Below are 21,042 nucleotides of genomic sequence, written 5' to 3'. Positions count from 1 at the left end.
TATTAGTGGCTGTAGAGGACATCATGCCTCACCTTCCCTGCTCCAGATACCCATGGGAAGAACAAAAAAAAAGTTCTTCCTTCTTTCAACTCTGGTGATAGCAGAGCACTCCCTTTTAGCTTGCTAGTTCCAGTTGTGATAATCTGGTTTACTTCTCTGTATTTAGTGTTCTTTTCGAGGACCTTCCTTGCTTCTTTTTTTCCAGAAAATTAATATAATTTCCTTCACTTGAGATTTCTCCTGCTTAGTGATGTGGCTTTGTGTGCTTGATTTTTCAGTGCATAGTTTGAATGCACTCATCTTGCTTTGTTTCAGCAGTGTACATAACCTGCTTGTCTATGTCTTTTATCAGGCCCTCAGTCCTAGGGTAGGAAAGGAGCATGAGGAAAAGTTTCTGAGCTACCTCTTTGGCAGCCTTCAATCCCCTCTCCTTCCTGGACATGCAGACTTGTGTAAGGACACAAGTACTCATATTTTGCTGCCTAGGAAGGATGAAAACATCTGACCAGGGTTGCTGTTGCATCTGACCTGTAATCAAGACCCAGAGAAACTGGCAGTTCTCCAAGACTTCATGGCCTGTAGGGGGAGGGTTTTGGTGGCTTTGCACATTTGACAATGATCTGTTTTGGAATCTTATTTAGTCTTATTGCAAGAACAAATCTGTGTTACTGAATCTGCTGTCTACAGTGTAAAGAGGTTATTGCTGAATACTCTGTTCTGGCACAAATTTGAAGCTTCACTTCAAACTGAAGTAACTTCTGCTACTTTTGAACAAAAAAATTACACTTCCAATTTCACCTCTCCCTGAGGCCTTTCTTACTTCTCTGGTTAGACCCTATCTTTTCACAAATGACTTTCCATTTTAGTTGTTGGCAAGAACAACAGAGTGTTGAGATGAATTTTAGAATCTGAAAGTTGATCCTAGGGTGCAGTCAGTATTTCTCCATGAAGTTTATCATATCATAGGTACTACTAGGGACAACTGGCTGAAAACATCTTAGGACTGTCATGTAAAGTGCTGTGTGTTCACTGTCCAAGAAACTTCCTCTGAAAGTGAAGGGAAATGATGGGCTTGTCTTTGATGCTTTTCAATTTAGCAACCAGTAATATTTTCAACAAGGGATCTCCATCTGCCCTGTTTCTGAGGGCCAGATTGCACAGCTGGAGCCTGCGCAGGCCGATGTCTTCATAGGAGTTGTATCACCAGTTTAAACAAATGGCATTCTTGCCACTGATTTTCTCTTCTCAGTCTCTGCATAAGAGACCAAGAAGCATTACAGTTTTTACTATTTCAATTTCATCATAGCTCAGACCTGCCTCATTTAACCTGTGGCCAGAGACCTTTTTGAGGAGGTTGACTTTGGTTAAGCATGGAGATGACTTCCTTAGGTTTTCCAGCACTAGACTGTACAGCTGGTCCCTGCTTTCTTGAAAATACAATCTACGCATAGGACACACAACTTTGCTTCTGGCTTTTTAGATTAGCAACTCATTTAATATGGGCTATTAATCTCCATCAGTGGTGTCATAAAAAAACACAGACTCCTGAGGCAGGCACTCATAGTTGCTCTTTTGTTCTGCATGCAAGTCTTTGCCCAGACTGTTGGATGCAAGGAGCTATAAGGCAACCTGTGTCAGTAAGGTTGAATCTTTTTTCTAAGTAGGCTGTTGTAACTTAGCTGAGCCTTGAAACTGCAACATGTCAAGACCCTGGGCGTGGAACAAAATTATTAACAACATTCCATTCTGTTCTGATGCACCTGCTTGCCCCTGTAATATTCCCTGTTTCAGTAAAACAGTGATATTTTTTTTTTAATAGCCCAAATGCTAATTCCCTTCTTCTCAAGGGAAGGGAATTTGTAGCAGGTATTGCCTTAAGGAAGAACCTGTTCTGGAGATAAAATAGCACTACTACCTGCAAGTCTTAGTTTAGGGTTTTCACCAAGTGACTGAAGGTCAAAGTTGCTCTGCCTCAGAGTGGATTGTGTGTATTTAATATTAGAAGCCAGAACTCCAAAGCAGGAGTGATTTTTTCTTCGTAACTTTATTTTCACATTTTTCTTTCACAAGTCTCACCTGCTCCCATACTGCATGTCAGAATTCCCAGAAGGCTAGTCAGCCCTGTGTCTTGAGCAGTCAGTTCCTCAAACTGGGAGATAATGGAAAGTCTCCTAAAAGTACATCCAAGTGCTACTGTGAGATCTGGATTATCTGTAGTAGTATCTTCTTATATGACTTCTTATGATGAATTCTGAGTGCATCACAAAATTTTTCAGTTTGCTACTACTATGAATATGTATGTAAGTCTCTTCAACAAATTGGTTGCAGTCTCACAGTCAAATTTTAAATGCTTCCAAATGGTGACAATGCCTTTTCATGTTCAGTCTTTATCTGGACATGCAGGTGTGTCTGTATACCCCCATTCTAAGATCATGCTCAAGCAGTATCAACTCTCCATGCTTCTGTGTTACCATAGGAAACTCATGCACATCATAATTTGTCAAAACTTGGTACAGTTGGAAATGCATTCTAGGAAAATTGCACTCTGGAGATGTCCTATTCAGGCCAGAAGCACCAGAACAAAAAATGTAATTTTCAATTTACACAGCTGTGTTGGGCAAAGATCTCTGCATTTACTGCCTACACTACCAAATATGCCTGATACAGATGTATTTCCTAGGTGTCAATGTCTCAGGCTGACACATCAGCTCATGCTGAGCTGGGACAGCATCCTGGATGGTATTTTTAACATTTCTGTTTCAAGGTCTCTTCCCCACAAGGTCTCTGGTGTGTGTGTGTAAGGCAAGGCCTTTCTTAACCTGTTAAAAGAGTACCTGAGGTTTTTTCGACGCTCCACTTAAAATTAAGGATTTCCCACTAGTTTGCATGGCCAAAGGAACTTCCAGAACATTTTTAAGTGACCTTTGTAGTAGTGGATGCAATCTTGTACTCAGTGGTGTCCACTTTTTTGCTGCTATTACCAAAGTCTCAGTGATACACAGATGCAAGTGTCTCTGAATGCTCCCTGTGTGCTCAAAAGTCACTGGTTAGTCCTGGAACTACTGAAGATCTAGATTTCTTTAAGCACATGTTGCTTGTCTTTTGTCTAATCCTGTGTTACTGAGCCGAAGCCTCTATGCTAAGCTGAAGAGAGAAGCTTTGATGAGGTCAGTGTTTCAGCAGCTTCTTGCATTTTAATTGTCCCAGAAGCCCTACACTGTGGTTCCCTGGTAACTGAACATCTACAGTCTTGGTTCCTTTAGTTGTTTTGGAGCTCTGAGACAGCACCTCTGGGTGTATGTTTGCAGTCTGTGCCTTCTGTTGGTTTTACCTCACCTCTAGCTCAAGCCCAGAGTGCCAGTTTCTATCACTGTGGCACTGAGTACCACTTCCTCCATTCTCCTTCCACCATTTTTTTCAGAAGTTGTTATTGATCACTGGCACCATCTTGGTGGCGGAGCGAACATTTGAGCCTTTTATCCTCATAAGCAGTAACATTCATGGGAATCACTCCCAGTTCATGAAACCTCTTACTCTAGGTTCTGTTATGTGCTCATCTTCACATCTTCATTCCAAACTGACCTTGTTAACCACCATAATGAAGCGCCTGTGTCTCGAGTCTTATTACTGCCTTGTATTGGCATGATGCATCCTGTAACCATCATAGCTCCAAGAGCTATCTGCTCACTGCTCCTTCCTGCCTTGCTGAGCTGAGTTCACATTGCTTTCATTCTTTTTTTTCATCATTCTGTTCTTCACAGTTTTCCTCTCATCCTGCTTTTCCTGTATGATTTTCCATGGACCGGAACCACAATCTCTTACACTGTCACCCCTTACATATTCTTCCAGGTCCAGAACTTTTCTTGTCTAGAAGGGGTTTGAAATAGCCCTATCAGCCTCCAGCTGAATGGCTACAATCTGTGGCCAAGGAAGGTGATGCTCTCTGGTGTCCACCTGAGAGGAAACCTAACTGACCAGCAGCTGTCCTTCACGTGCCTCCTGAACATTTCCACTAGCCAGAGTAAGGCCCAAGGCCAAGGAGAGAAAACAGGGAAGAAAAGAAAGGGCTATAGTGGGGTAAAATGTAGGAACAAAGAACAGAGAAGAGATGAGCCTTTTTCCCACTATCTGCAACTTCTTCTGTTAATTGCTAGCTGGTAATACGTCAACATGGTTGAAACTGCCTTCCTTTAAGTTTGTTAACCTTGTCTTTACCCTTGTCTGAGTCTGTGCATGCAGTTAGGTACCAGCTGGCTGGCAAGGTAAAGGAGCTTGTTGCAGCTGTTGTAACTTGATCTTTTGCCTAGGGGTGACCACAGCCAGTGCCCCTAACACGCATTTAAAGGAGTTACCCATGGATACGCTTTCATGGATTATTATAATTTATTCTGCTCCATGTGTGGAGTTCTAGCTCATGCAAGACTGAAAACTGATGTCAAGTCAAGCCTGTATATTTCTCAAACCATGTAAAAAAAATCAGTGTGTCAATAGGTAGAGTCCAGCTTCAGTTTGGAGCACCATTCCATAGCAGGACAGGCATAGCTGGGATCAAGAGCAACCTTGCAGACAGTGATGCCCATATGTCTACAAGGGGTGGGCACTTACCTATTTGTAGATTAGACTATTCAGCCTCATCTTTCCAAAATGTGTTTCTTCTTTGTGAAGAAATGTACTGTGCTTCCTTTAGTCACCACTGTCACCCTGGCACATTTTGGGAGCTGGAAGGAGCCACCTTCTTAAGCAGTCTCAATTCACCAGACATTTTTGGTTTGCTTGCCAGTGTCAAATGGGTAACAGTAATACTTCGTATGTAACAGATTTCAAGACAGTGGGGATGTCTGTTCTGTCACACAGCTACACAGGTGGCTGCCAGTTCTGCTTCCTACACTGCTGATTTAGTCCATAAAAATGATTCCAAAACTAGTAACAAAGCATAAATTATGTCCCTGTCAGCTAAGAAAATATGGCTGCAAAGAGAAAAAGACTTAACCACTCAAATTCTTGTTTTAGAAGTGAGTGGATGATCAGTTTCTTTCTGATTAGGAAAATAATACTCCTGCCTTTTAGGTATGTAAAAGTTCTGAATATTTCCAAAAGGTTTTAGTCCAGTTCCATGATTCAGTTTTCATCATAACCAATGTTTTAGAAAATCATGCAGACATCACATACTTGTACTGGCAATCTCTTATTTTCATGTTACAGATTCATAAACTGAAATGCCTTAAATACCAGGAGTTAAAGTTTTTAGTTTTTTCAGACCAGTTAGGTGACATAATCTGGCTAAAGAGAGACAGAGAACTGCTGTTGCAAATGTTGAGTGTTAAATTTAGCGTGAGTCATCCCATTCTGTTTATTGACCTGACTTCATTCTTAGTCACTCAGCATGACTGTTCGTTCTCATCTCTTTGGGGAGTGAACCTTTCCATCACCCTGGCCTGAACTCTGAAATAATGCAGGCAGTCTGTGGCATATTCCACTTTTGATAACTAAGGTAATGCTGTGACTCAACAAAAAAGCATGGCTGCTTTTAAACTGCCTTTCACCCAGAGTGCCAAGGCCTCCAAACATATAGAGCGGCTTCTGTGTAAATGGACTGACTTATATACCTTGTTCAAGCATTTGATGGGCATCCAGCAAGCCCTGTCTGAATTAAAGGCTGTTTAATCATTAGGAGTTCATGCTTTCATTGGTAAAAATAGAATACACCGCCCTTGAGAAAATGTGAAGTGAGCTGGCCTTCTACAAACAGTGTGCTGGACTCCACACGAGTTCCGTAGTGTTTGCAGAGACCTTGCCCAGATGCAGTGCATAGAGCAAGTATTCAAAAGGGAGGAAAAAAGTTCTCTTGTCTTCAAGTTTCCTATCTTCAAGTTTCTGAAGTCAACTCACTTGTTGGGTTGGGTTTTATCCCTAACTTGTTATTAATATTGCCAGCTGCATAAATTTTGTCAGAATTTGGAAATTATTTTCTTAGGGCCTGCAGAAATCCATAGTCCCATACTTAAAGTCAGGATGCACATTCAGAAATAGCTGACAAAGCAACAAAATGGATGACTGGCAATTATAGGAAATTAGGCTAACAGATTCACAGGATGTTTTCCATTTTGTGCCAGTTTGTGAGGTGTTTAAATCTGTGTACTGCCTTAGTGATATTTTTAGAGGAATAGAAGCTGGGACCAGCAGATCAACGTCAAAGTAAGGAGACTTGCTCTTTCCAGAAAGTTCTCTCATGTTCTTTGGAAAGAAGAAAGCTGGAGGAAAATGTTTCAACAGACATCTCTTGTTTTTTTCTTCACCTACTAAAGATGTGATTTTATTTTTAATGATGGGAGGATTATTCGGTGGTACATGTCCCTGAAGGAAAAGTCCCAGTGTAGTGTTTATGTGGGTGACAAACCAAGCTGATACATAACTGTGCTACTCCGTATCAAATTAGCTGTATAGTTAGCTCATTTCTTAAAAAAAAAAAAAAAGCATTGCCTAGTGAGGGAAAAAAAATTTGAATTATTTCCTATTAAAAAGGAATTTTAGAAATAAAATCCTGTGATTTCAGTGATTAATTTTTTAACTCTTACATAACTGTCTAGAAGAAGAAACTTTATTTGAATGCTTTCTAAACTAATCTTCAACAGAAAGCTGTATCTCCTCTGCTGGCAGCTAAGAATACTTCTAGGTCTTTCAATCTAATTCTGGCCTGGATTTGACAGGATTATATGAAGGCAAAAATAAAAAGCCAGGTGATTAGCTTTTCCTGAGTCTTTCAAAACGAGAGGACAGTAGAAATAAGAAATTTGTAAATAAATCCCTCTGTATAAGAGGAATTCTAGGAATTTTATTTTGAAATTGAATTGCTATGATTCTAGAAAGTGATTGAAAGAAATATTCTTTCCTGTGCAAACTAAACACTCAGGAATGGCAAGAGAATGAGGGCATGCTCAGGCTACACCACTCCTGGCCCAAGTTAAACATACTTAGCACTCTCTTTGATGCTTCCAAAAAGGTATTTAATTTCATTAGATGCTAGCTGCTTCCATGACCTCTGACTATTCCTTCTGAGAGAGATCCTTTTCTTCTCCTATTTTTCATGGCCCACATAATGCTTTAATTTATACAGGAGAGAACAATTCACCAAGAATCTCAGAATTTGGCCTGTAAGTGATAGAACTATAAAAGATTCATTATGGAATACAGAACTCTTTGGTAATACATGTATTTTTATTACAGATGCTCCATATATTTTTCTTTGAAGCTTCTCTGTATGTGGTTGCAATTAGAATAAGGCAAACAGGAGGTGTCAGCAGTGTATGATGCATTATCAACCTGTTGAAGCATCTGTGTACACAGTAAGGTGCTGGTACATTGGGCATATGTGTGTTTATATTTGTGGATGTTCATTGAAGTACCTTAGAGCTTTAGACTTTGAACAAAGGAATGTAAAAACATATGATCAATAATTAACTTGTTTTGTCATATAAAACATCATTTTTGCATAAACTACTTCTCAATACAACAGAAAAAATCTGCTCTAAGATGATGTTATGGATGACATAATGCTTCTGTTTAAAAACTTGCAATCAACATTTAAATGCAATTGAGTATGTTAATAAAGTAATTACAAAAAATGTACACCTTAAAGACTAAATTTTAGAATGTACTTACATTATCAAAGTATGTTTTCTTGACATGAAGTTTTAGGAATGTTAACTTAGTAAGAATTAAAATACTTCTATAAATATTTTATTTAGATTTATTTGTCACTCTGCATATCTGGGAAATGCAGAACTTGCATGTTTTATGTGCTGCACCAGCACACTTTTCAACATTATATAATAAAAAGCTACACTTCTGAGAAGCCTCATTTGCTCTGTTCACTTTCACTTAACTTGTTTGATGAGTTTTCATATTGCTTTGGTTTTGGTCATTTAAAACACTGGTCCAGCTCCCCAAAGTGAGAATCTTAGTGCAGCTTCTAAAAAGCTGGCTGAGGTCACTTTCAGGGGGAAAGCTTTCCTGAACCATTAAATAAGTTCCCTAGGTACTTTCTGGCTTTGGACTATCTTAAACTTTGGTTTTGCATGTTTTTTTCTTATGAACTTAATTATTTACAGTTCAAATCAACTGCACAATACAGTTCTGCATACAGTTCTGTCCCCAGCACAAGAAGGACATGGAATTACTTGAGCTAGTCCAGGGGAAGGCCATAATATTAATAAGAGGACTGGAGAAACTCTCCCACAAAGACAGGCTGAGAAAGCTGGGGATGCTCAGCCTGGAGAAGAGAGGCTGTGTGGGGACCTCACAGCAACCTGCCAGTATCTGGAGGGAATCAAGGAAGCCAGAAAGGGACTTTGTCAGGAACTACAGCATAATGAGTAATGAAAATTTGAAAGAGAGAAAATTTAGGTTAGGTATTAGGAAGACATATTTTACTGTGGGGGTGGTTGGACACTGGAACAGGTTGCCCAGGGCCTTGTTAATGCCCCATGCCTGGCAGTGTTCAAGGCCAGGTTGGACAAGGTCTTGAGCAACCTGGTCTAGTGGAAAGTGTCCTTGCCCATGGCAGGAGACTTGGGACTAGATCATGTTTACGGTCCTTTCCAATCCCCTAACATTCTACGATTCTGTGATAAAACCCAGCCACCATGGGCAATGGGTTACAGAGACTGAATGCCTGAATCGCCCCAATGTGCTCCCTTTCTCTTACGCAAAAGTACCTGGCTGTGTGATAGCAGCAAGCTGGAATCCCCTTACCTGACTGAGCACCCAAATGCTGTGCAGTGTAGAACAGGATACCATCTGGAGAGAGAGGCTGGAACTGCAGTTTAATATGGGTCTTATGCCGGATATAAAAGGGTGCAAATGACAACCATGATGATTCATTATTTCTGAAGGATGCATCACTAATGGAAATATCTGAAAAATGCAAGAGGAAATGTCTTCTGAATGATATTTTGAGAGGACTGCATTATTATGGAACCAGTTTTTTTGTATGGTTTTTAAATGCTATACATAATACTTCCCATTCTTCCCTTTTCACAGAATAAAAATAACCTAGATACAAAATAAAACTTAGATAATAGCAAATCAATGCCATTGTCTTCTGGGTTCCTTATTTTCCTCAACAATCAAGACTGCAGTTCTAATGCAAAATAAATGTGATCTTGTTAGCATTCATTTTCAAATAAGTATAAGTGTAAATTTCACATTGTTTAAAAATTGAAATGCAAAATACTGTTGCAGGAGTCAAAATAAACATTTATTTTCTCACCATACAGATGAAAACCCTAGTGGAGGATTTGTAATGAGCTGCTTTGTGTGTCATAAGAATGTACCTTTTAAGTGGGAAGTATTCATTAATTGTTGCTGAAATTTGGTTTTAGGATAATTATACTGAGATGTTTGATAATTCAAATCATCCTATCTTATAGTGAAAAAGAGCACTCACACAATTACAGTTAGAATACAATGTACACTTTTGAGCTATACACAACTTATCATTCTGTCTTACCTCTTCCCTCAGTGCTGGTTGTTCATATACCACTACAAAATCAGCCTGGATCAGTTGCCTTCATCCAACTGATAAATTGTTATACTTTTCTATAATCTTTATGTGACTTGAAAAAATTTCCAGTTTTTCCCACTGTAACATTGCATATTTGAGATATAATTATCATAGAATCAAAGACTCTCAGAATGGGTTGGCTTGGAATGGACCTTAAAGATCATCTTGATCTGATTCCCCTGCTATGGCCAGGGACATCTTCCACTAGGTCAGCTTGCTCAGGATTCCATCCAACCTGGTCTTGAGCACTTTCAGAGATGGGGCATCCACAACTTCTCTGGGCAGCCTGTTCCAGTGCCTCGCCAGTCTCAAAGATTTTTTTTCTTAATACCTAATTTCAACCTACTCTCTTTCAGCTTGAAGCCATTACCCCTTGTCCTGTAACTACAAGCTCTTGTAAATAATCTCTCTAATAATGTTAGTTATTAGCTAATTCATAATCACATTAGTAGTAGTTTCATGTAGATAAGGTAGTTGTCAGTTTACTGTATTTGGGGGTTCACTGGAATAAATCAAGCTACTTAGATGTGCGTATTTAGACCTGTGTGTGTAAAACTGTTTTGACTGTTTAGTTAAACAGCAGTGTTAAATGCCTGAGTTGTAAGAGTTCCCTTCTCACTTCTGCATTTCCCAGCTGAAGCTGTGCTGTTTCCCTTCTGAGAGACCAACATCTTTCCTCATTTTGGTGCTCCCAATTTCATTGTTTTATGGTAACTTGTTCTCAGTCACATATACCTTCAGGATGTCCTTGAAGTGCATTCTGAGATACCTCTTGCTATCTTTCCACACTCAAGTTTTCTGCCCAGCATCTGCTGGTGAGCCCACTCACCACCCAGCTGCACCTTGCACTGCCTATCACAGATGTGCCTCAGTTATTAGGCTGGAATACAGCCAGCAGGCTGCAAGCTCTTGTCATTTGTCTATTTGTCACACCACCTCCCTCAGAATAGGGTTCAAGGTGTCCCTGGTGGACAGTGTCCAGCAGGCAGATGCATCACTGGAGAGGATCCAGATCTCTCACCTGTTATCAGCATAACCTGACCAGAGGATGCCTCTTGAATGGGCAGTAACTGCACAGCTGACCTTTTTATTAACTCCCCCTTGTAGATTACAGATAATATTTCTGAGGGAGGTACACAGATTTGATGGCACAAAATCTCAGTAAGTCTAAAAGTAAGTTTTAATCGCTGGAATATCAGTTATAACGGCTTTATTAAATGCTTGAATGATCTGAATCAGGCTTTTGATGGTTCGTTGTTCAATCTATATATATATATTCTCAAATCACTCCCATCCTAAGTATTACAATAGCTGTTATGCATGCTATCAAGGCTAGGCAGTGTAGTAATATATTACATAATTTCTAAAGCATGAAGTTCCTGGCGTCTATACTATGGAGTTCACAGAAACAGAAGTATTTAGAATAACAATTACCCTGGATGATAAATAGTAATAAAGCTTGCTAAACAGATTTGGTGCTGTACTTTACATCACTAAAACTTATTAACAGTATCAGGTACAAAAGACAGACTAATACTTTTTATTCCACATGGATATTTTTTTTCAGGAGGTAAGATAAGGCTCTCCATTAGTTAAAATCCTTATACTGATGTCTTCATACTTAAAAAACAATTAGAAATAATAATTCATTTTGTATACAGACATTTTTCCTTTATGCATAATTTGTAAGTCAGTCTCCTCTTAGCAGATTTTTGCACAGTGAGACTTACATGTGGAGGAACTGTGCCACAGTGGTCAATCTTATGTGAAAATGTGCTGCTGCTTGAAAGGTCGCCTTGGGCAAAGTGTGTAATGAGGTATCTGAAAGTCTCTATGGCAGATTCAGTGTCACTTTATCAATGCAGTTAATTCTTTGCTGCTTATGGAGGAAGCCTGCACAATGACTAGTGTGAGAGCAAAATCAGCAGGATTGAAATGCTACATTGCTTGTCATTGGGAGGGATATGAAAGGAAGATTGCTATGATAAAAAGCCTTGAAGCAGAGAAAGAGAACAAGGATAAAAGATGATTTTATAGTATCACTCAGAGAAAGAATTAAGTCCATGATTTCATATTTCAGATAGAGTATTAAAAAATAAGACCCACAGCTTCAGCAACAGATGTCAGAATTCTTTAGTAAGGGAGGTATTATCCTGATTTATAGATATCAAATACAATACTCTATTTAATATACTTCATTCTGGAACTTCTAAGATGCAAATATTTTATTTTCATTATCTATAAAAAGTATGCTTATTCCCAATAAATGTATCTTACAAGTGTCAGAAAGTAACATATTTTGCCACAATGCAGCAGGAGTAACTATAGGAAGTACTAGAATGACTTATAATTTTCTTGTAAATGGCCTGTAGATCCTGCAGGTACTGATTATATGCATGGAAAAAATCTGGCTTGACAGGCGCATAGAACCCATACATGCACACGTATCCCAAACCCAAATGCATTGACTCTACCACAGTGCACAGAGGTAAGCAGGATGAAATTTCATTTTTGCAAAATTGCTTCTATAAACAGAAAAACTTTTAACATGAAGAATATGACAATTTAAGCTTTTCAATTTTCTTTTATGGCAGGCATATACAAAACTAACACATCAGAGGCTGAGGTACTCTAATGATGTTTTCTTGGCAGCAAACTTTGTTTTTCACCTAAAATAAGAAAATAAGAAGCTCAGCTAAACTTGCACAAGACAACACCTGTGTTACATATGCTTACTCCTGAGAAACTCCTTGCTAAAACAAATGAAGTAAATGGATGCCTTTGCTGATCCTATAAGCTAAATTGTAGGAACTTTGCTGTGTAACTATTGCATTACTCACCAGAATGCTTAGCACCGTGGGATGCATTGTAACTACTACAGGCATTTCCACAAATACCTCTGTATCTGATTAATGGCTCTGTTTTCTAATCTGAACACTAGTATCTGATAATGCTACACAGAATCACAGCATGATTGGAAGGGACCACAGTGGGTCACCTGGTCCAGCCTCCCTGCTCAAGCAGGGTCATCCCAGAGCCCGTGGCACAGGGTTTGTGTCCAGACAGTTCTTGAATATCTCCAGTGACAGAGACCCTGCAGCCTCTCTGGGCAATCTGTTCCAGCTTCCAACAAGAAGGGGAAAGGAAATGTGAGTCACTGCTCAAAGGAGTGAGGACCTAATAACAAAAGATATAGAAAAAGCCATGTCTGCCTTGTTTTCTCACTTGGTAAAGCCTGATCAAGCCTCCCCACACCTGATAGCTGAGCTAGGGCAAGTGAAACATCAGTTCCACAGTGATGAGGCAGGTGTTAAGGTCCAGTTTGCAAATCAGTCTGTGAGTCAGGGTCCAGATGAAGTGGATCTTGATGCTGCTACAGTGTAATTCAGCACAGGATCATGGGGTATTTTAAGCTGCTCCTGAAGCAATGCAACAGGAAACTCCTGCTGGTGCTCCTCAACAAAGCTGCCTTTGAGACCCGACACCAGCCCCATCCCTGTGGGCTGAGAAACACTCTCATAGCTTTAAACTCATAATAGGAACTTATATATTGAACTCACATTTAGACACTTAAGTCTAGGTGCTTTGCTTTAAAATTAGTTCCCACCATTACCGACCTACCTACCTACCTACCTACCTCTGAACACTTTCACGAAGTAAGGTGGCAAGCACATTTCCAGCATATTATTCATGCTCATAGGGGAAGTCTAAGTAATTTCAGAGTCATCCTGCTAAGTGCTAGTTAGCTGGCTGGATCTTGTTCTTTCTCAGTTGGGTAAGTGGAGGGAATGGTAAGTAGATGATTGAATTTTTATTGGAACACCACATCCCATGATGACATGGCTGACTTGGTGTGGAGGGTATTATCATCTCCTTAATTTTATCATACGTGACTTCCACTTGGCTTTATATATGATGTATTTGAGTAGCTAACTCATTTTATTCTACTAGGCATTTTAAATTATACAGATAAATGTTACAAATGCATTTTCCCTTGTGCCTGACATGAATATTAAGTTTACTGGACTGTTAATGATAAACCCGAAAACTTAGATGGCTTTTCAGGTAAAATTTAGACAACATGTTTTATCCTTATGTGACATGAATGTTGTGGCTACCACTTGAACATTTTCTCATGTTGCCACAAATTTTCAAAAGATGTCACTGGAAACAAAGCTTGATGGGATTGGCATTGCTTAAATGACTAAAAGACAGTAGTGACAATAGTGACAATAGTCACTGTGACTCAATAACAAATTGTCCTTGTGGTTAAACATTGAAACAAAAATGTCCTAATGGTAACTATGAAACAGACTGTGCAAGTCCAACTGCATTGTCAGGTAAACCCAACATAAGTGTACATGACTCTGTATATAAGGCATCTTGTCATGTACAAGTTGAGCTAAACCTTACTGTGAATTAATTTATCTTACAACAGTAGTCAAAATAAGTCAAGTAACATTCTATATTGTGTCAAAAGTAAAAAAAAATACTTATAGTAAAAATTATTTAAAAAGTAAAAAGTTTTTGTTCTGTTAGTTTATCAGGTATTTTCAAAAATTTGCTGTACTTTTATATCAGAACAATGGAATTTGACATCAAAATAATATGTAGGAAATTGACTTGAGCTGAATAAACATGGCCCAAGGAAGTTGCTCGCCCTTTGTTCATCAAGGAAATGGCTTTATTGCTTGACAAGTATCTCTTTAAACCAAGGATGGAACAATGAAAACTCTTTACATTTTGTTTCAGTTCTTCAAGAGTTGTACATTGGCAGGCAATATTAGCAGCTATGGAATTCAGAGACTAATATACAGTTGAAGAAGTCTGTTTATTAACTTGTTTCTTTGTGAAAAAGGCAGTCGCATTCTGTTATCATGCCTTGAAGTCAAGAAAAATTATCACAATAGATTTCATGAACGTATGTGGCACAAACTATTCCTGCCAAAGAAAACTGCTGAATAATTTAAAATTCATAGAAATACTGTGATGAAAACCCTGTTTATTTTCACCACTGGCAAGTGTACTCCAACAGTGCCATCTATAGAATCTTTCAAATATTACATTGCTGTCCCCTTAAGTAAGAACGTTATCAGTCTCTGTTATCTCACAATTAACTAATCTGAAAATGGAGGTCTTCTTCATTCCTCTACAAAATTATCTGGGAAATATACTCAGGACCTATAGAAACTCTATCTTATATGTAAATATATCTCAATGTGTAATGGAATGTCAGAGGAACTTTATTGACTTAAAATTTATTTTTGTTCAAGTTTTTCATAGCCTTTGGTGATGCTGCTTATGACAAGATTAAAGACTTGATTTAATCCATTAAGATAAATGGCAAGAAATAAAAGGTAAGCAATAAATGTTTAGATTCTAAAAGAGTGCTTCAGGGAGATATTGCATGTAGTTGCTGTGTCAATTTTTTCTCTAAACCTCCATTGCTGGCCACTGCTGGAGACAGGATTATTGGCCTCACACAGGCACACAGTTCTTATGAGAGGAATAAGCTGCTAAAATAGAATTTAGCAGAGATTAAAATATAAATGCAGACTGTAATTAAGGATAATGCCTGTAATTTTAATGTTCGCATATCTTAATAATTACTATTTGTGAAAAAAGATATTGTGTTCACATATGTAACAATGTGCTGTATAATTAAGCTACCTGCTGTAAAAGGGTTTTACACTGTTTCTTCTTTCTCAGGAAGAATCATCCTTGACATTTGATCTTGGCCACTGTTTCTCACAGTAATAATCACAGTGAAACCAACAGGTCTACTATACATTTGCAGGGGAACTGAAAAAAAAGGTTATTAGAGACTTCTCCCTCTTCAGAAGCCCTTTGAGAGATCTAATTACAAAGGTATTCATTGGCACAAACGGAATAAGCTGGAATTTGGCCTGCAAAGCCATGCAGGACACTCCCCAGACAAATTACTGGAAATTTGTTAGTTTTGAATATTGTGTGTTCTTGAAATAACTAAATTATTATGCTGCTGCAGGCTGAATCTTCTTAATCAGAAGAAAAGTTATAATTGTCTGGTGCTTTAGTTGCAAACTTTAAGTCAAATGACCCAAAGATTTTATTAACATCATGTTTTGGTGTCATGGAAAACATAACAACTTTTAAAAAAACCCTAGAAAAACTACTTCCCCATATTTCCAATCCTTGTGGTTATGGGAGTGCTAACTAAGAATTAATGCTGGGCCAGAACATGGCAATGTTTGGATGCCATTTATGCACCTCAGGAGCTGGACTGGCTCTGCTGTGTTGCTGTCACAGCTGTGACCTTTTCAAACCAGTGGAACATGATTCGCTGCTTCATGTGCCACAAAGAGTCTTGGAAGTGGTTTGAGTCCAAATGGCAATGTTAACACCAAGCAAAATAGACTCCTCCATAAATCTTCTATTTCCTTCCCATTTCATTAAAATCACTTTTGTTTCTGGAGGTATAAATTAATAACATTTTTGTTTGTTTACATCAGTGTTACCTTTTTAAACCTAACACTCTTGTTTTATGAGTGTTAATGGGTTTGGAAAACACAGTGCTCCACCCAAGAAGTGGAGCTTTAAGTTGTTGAACAAATGTATTAGTCTGCCTTGTATGACAAGGCTTTATTTCTTGGGCCCATTCTGATCTAGTTTACAGCCCTGTCCTTCTTTCCTAGTGCTCATTATGGATGCTTACCTTCCCAAAACTGGTCTTAAATTTCACAGTCATCTTCCTACCTGTCAGTATCTTTCTCTGAGAAAAGCAAGTCCCGGTACTTGCTTTGTCAGGTTGAAATATACAGTGAAACATTTTCTCTCAGCATTTCAGATTACAAAATATCACTGCACTACTTCCTGAATGTGAATTTGTTGTGCACAGCCAATAGGAAATTAAGAGTAATTGAAACTGCTACCTTCTCTTTGTCAAGTGGGTTTATTTCTTCTATTTCCTCTAAAACACATGAAATAATACAGATCTTTCTGCAACCCCCTGAGAGTATTGCTCAATTTACTTATTGGCAATGGTCACTGTGAGATATTCAAGTGAGTCCTGTGACTCTTGGGCCGTAAGTGCCATGAAAACTGTGTTCTTTAACAGAACTTTCTCTCCCTGTGCTTAGTCTTGTTCTAACTTAGTTTTCCAACCACTGAACACTTGCTAGTGGAGCTCTGACATCTAAAGCTTAACCATAATGTACCCTATCTCTGTGCTGACAGCCATTGCATCCTTGGTGGCTTGAGTTGACGCTCTACGTAGGACCATCACAGTGAAGGAGGTCATCATCCTCATCTGATGCTCATATGCTTTCATCTCTCCTCTCTCATGTACATAGTTAATAAAGAACCTCAAACATTTTTAGGGTTTGCCAAACAAGTTAATGCTTATTTATTGATGATTTAGCCTGAGTACCCTTAATAGTTGTGTTCAGAGTGCTCTTGTTTATTATTGTGGTTCTACCCCTATTGCCCCATTTTCTTGCTTTACCTGACCTGTTCCTGTGCAATCCATACTGTTGTGCTGTCTTTACCAGTTGCTATTATCTGGTAAACCCCTGTTTGTTCTTACCCTTTGTAATTCTACTCTATGCTTTTCTTGCCTCATAAATCTCTTTTGTCTTCTTCTCACACTTTTTTCCTTCCTTCTGGTACATTCATTAGTCTTCATCCTTTAATTACCCTTTGTTTCTCCCAGTCCCTTGAGCTGTTCATTGCTCTCTGTCTCTTTTTCTTTTGGCTCCAATAACCACCATTAATCCAGAGATGAGATATTCAATCTTGATAGGCAGCTGTTTTTTAGCAATTTGCCATCCACTAAAAGTGCAAACTGCTCTTTGAAAAATCTCATGATAATTCATTATTCTGCCACAGAGTAAGGTGAAATACAGGGCACAGAGTTTGGTCAGGATCCACAGCACCTATTCATAAAAGGAAAGCTTTTAAATAAAACAGAGAGGAACACTCTAATGTGTTTATCAGGTGGAGAATTACTGCAAGAAAGACAATCTGTAAGAAATACAATTTTCTCTTGCTCCAATATAAGTTCTGTACTGGTAATGTGGCCATCATAAGAAGACCCAAATGTATTCTGGAACCAGAACACAGGACTGTTTACCTGATTAATTACCTGCTTTGTGTATAGCACATATCCTGATGATCAGTGTCCTGAATCCAGATGGCGTTACTTTTGAAAACCTCACTTGAAATGAGAATTCAAAATTGAAAAGTTCATATAAAGAGCCTTGAACAGCTGGTACAGCAGAGGCAATAAAGCAAGTATGTTCTTACGTGGAGTAAGGAATTCAACAGTAACTTTCCAGAAGCTATATTCTTTTTCATTTGAGCCTACCAATTCCACGTGTAATGGGATTTAAGAACTATCCATCTACAGGGTGAGGAGGACTGCAAATCAGGTCAAATGCAGTTCAGCTTGTCAGTTTTGTACTTCAAACTCACACAACAAGAGGGCTGGACCTTGACAGGCAGTTTGGAAAGGCAGCTATGTAACAGTAACTGGAGTTCTCCACAAGTTTTACAGAAAGCGTCTCAACAGGAAAACATAAGCTTGTACAAAATTAACATGAATCTAAGAGCTGTGGAATAGAGGGTGTGGACTGTACTTCCTTACACACAGAGTCACTTTGGGCACTTTCAGGAAAAGTCCCTGAGCTTGCAACACCTGTGTGTCCCCATTGTTGAATATTTGCACAATCTCTCAGAGAAGAAAACAGATAAAGGATTCCTTTACACGAGGGTCAGAAATGCAAACCCTGCAAACTGAGGACATATTTTGAGGGTGGCATGTTGAAAAAAAGCCAGGGAGAATAATCGCTTGTGGATTTTTACAGTGATGTTTGCGTCTCTTGTCATCATTATCAGTGCATCCCTACCCAACAGACTGTGAAGTCAACAAGAACCTCTCCATTAGGATCAGTAGAAATTGGATAAGGTCCCAGATGCTTCCCTCTACTGTGATCTCAAGTGTATTTCCCATCATACTTCATTACGATGAGCTTGGGAATTGAACTAAGCACTATAACATTGCTCTGCAATGCTTCCTGTCCCCCTGGTGCCTGACAAATCATGCTTGTGAATTTGGTTGATTGATTTGAAAAAATTGGAGGAAAAAATGGCATTTAAATAAGCAAAGTAAGGAAACAATATCTAACAATTCATTGCTTTAAAATACTTTTTCCAACAGAAAGGAACATCACTTTCTTAAATCTATTTTGTATTTTGTGTCTCTATGTCACATTTAACTGATATATTGCAAAATGCTGTGGTTTTACATCACATAACTGTGTGTACAATGTACTGTGCATTTGACATACCTTGTTCACAGTAGGTACCAGTTGTTCCAAGAGGACAGTGACACGTGTAGCCACTAGGCAGTGGCACACAGGTACTGCCTTGCTGACACAGATGTGGAGGATCATGCTCAGGATCACACACTGACACAGTTTCTGTGCAAAATGCACCTTTCCATCCAGTGAGGCAGTCACAGCTGCGGAGGGTAAATGAAGGGAAAGAATGCAACAGTATCATCAAAAGAAATCAACATGTCAGTAGCAATCTAATCAAGATATTTTTAAGTTTGGATACCTATATTCAATAACCTGATTCAAAATGGTTAACAAGAAAAGGGTAGTAACCAAGATCCTCATTTAACTATTTGATATGTTAATTTTATTATAAAAGAAAAATATACATAATAGGAAATATTTTATTTTGAGTAGTAACATTACAATATTAGCATCTTATTAAAAAAAAAAAGGCTTGTAGCTTTCATATGTTTGTTTTGCTCTACAAATAATTCCAAAAGGCCCTGGCTTCATAACCCAGGAGGAGTTAAAGTGGGCATTAAAAGGGAAAGGTAAGCAGCAAAATACAGTCATAAAAATAAAACTGGCATAAAGGAATTGCTAACAGCTAAAATTTTAGCTACTAAAATTTGACTCTGTCAGCAACTGCCTTTCACTTAGTCATTGGTAATTTTCTAAATTCTTATAACTGGCATATCAGATGTAGGTTTGTTGAAGCACTTGACGAAAAAGAGGATAGTGGGTATGGCCATGAAAGAGTTGGCAATCTGGGTTTCATATATCTATGATTGTAAATCTATAGCAAAAGTAAACTTTCTAAACTGACTGAATCATTGAACTTGTTATTGTCTGCTACACTTTATGCCTTTCTTTCATCCAGGCTGCAGAACAAACCCAAAAAAGTCACACTAACCTATAAATTTAAAATTAGTATGAATTCTATAGAAATTGTTAAATACAGAATACACTTAGCATTGGTATTTAAAATGCCCTCCTTACTAAAGAGTTAAAATTACATATATTAGACCTATTTTTATTCTAGTATTTTGGATCACTTTGTGATTAAAAAATTATTCCCCTGAATAAAAACGTTTATGGATTTTTTCAGTGGAAGTTTTCTCTCTCAAGGCTAAAAATGAAAACTCATATTTTGATTGGGTTTTGATTGGTCCATGTTTGATTTTTTGTTTTGTGCAAATTCTTGAATTTTTCTTTGCACTAACTGAGTTGCACATCCTCCATTAATCAGCCCACTGTTTCTGCATAAAACATAATGAGGAGCTTGTGAAACTGCTGTTTCACCAAACCTTCAGATCAGACAACATGTAAACAAAGCACAGCCAACAAACTCATCAGAGTGATAAACAGACATTTGAATGAAGGGGAAAAGAGGACAGGACCTTGCAAAAGCAAAAGCACCTCAATTAATCAAAGTCAGCATCAGAATGCTTTCTGTCTCAGCTATAAATGTTATGCTTTGATGCATGAAAGCTGCTGAGAAGGGGATGTGATTTAACTCCCTGAGTGCAAACAGCAGTGCCCCTTCCTTGTGCCATGAGGGAGGCTGCTGGAGCTGATGCTGCTGCTCCTGGGCATTGCACACGAGGCTTCTTCCCCTTTCCCTGGCTTATTTCTTCTTATGTCTTTAAATTTCTTTCAATTCTTGTCTCTTATGACCTAACAGAAGTCAGATTTTAAAATTAATTTAAAATTATTTGCACAGAGCTGAACCTGTTTGGTGGCCTACAGTAGTAATGATCTATCACCAAATGAAGCCCATTTAACACAGCTAAGCAAGCTGGACTGCTGTTGAGAAGTTAGATCCAAAATTTCCTAATCTTTACAGAGATGAAGGAAGAGGAAATGTTTTAAATATTTTCCATCATGCAGCCTGCCATGCTGGGCTAGTTTTCTCTATGTCTTCCTGATTTTGGTTGCTTGTTTTTCCAGACCAGGAGAGCCCAATAGCTTGCACTAGTGACTTGACTCTCAGGGATTTAAAGACCTATTTAGAATCACAAAATACCTCAAGCTGGAAGGGACTCATAGGGATCTTTTAGTCCAACTCCCTGCTCCTTGCAGAACTACCTAAAAGTAAATTGTATGACTAAGAGCATCATCCAGATGCTTCTTGTATTTCTTTAGGTATAAGAGATGAGATTC

The 21,042-nt window shown here is 38.5% G+C and overlaps 1 protein-coding gene across 1 annotated transcript in view; it reads right to left on the bottom strand.

Annotated features, from left to right (window-relative positions):
• The window catches only part of EYS (eyes shut homolog), a 702,047-nt gene that overhangs the window by 2,485 nt on the left and 678,520 nt on the right, over positions 1-21,042 (bottom strand). Inside the window, 2 exon segments of the mRNA XM_031057597.1 lie at positions 8,752-8,913; positions 18,889-19,061. Coding sequence (XP_030913457.1) covers positions 8,752-8,913; positions 18,889-19,061 — 335 coding nt within the window.

The sequence above is a fragment of the Geospiza fortis genome, unplaced genomic scaffold (genome assembly GCF_000277835.1).
Source record: "Geospiza fortis unplaced genomic scaffold, GeoFor_1.0 scaffold264, whole genome shotgun sequence".
Lineage (NCBI taxonomy): Eukaryota > Metazoa > Chordata > Aves > Passeriformes > Thraupidae > Geospiza > Geospiza fortis.
This window is presented reverse-complemented; position numbering and strand designations above follow the sequence as displayed.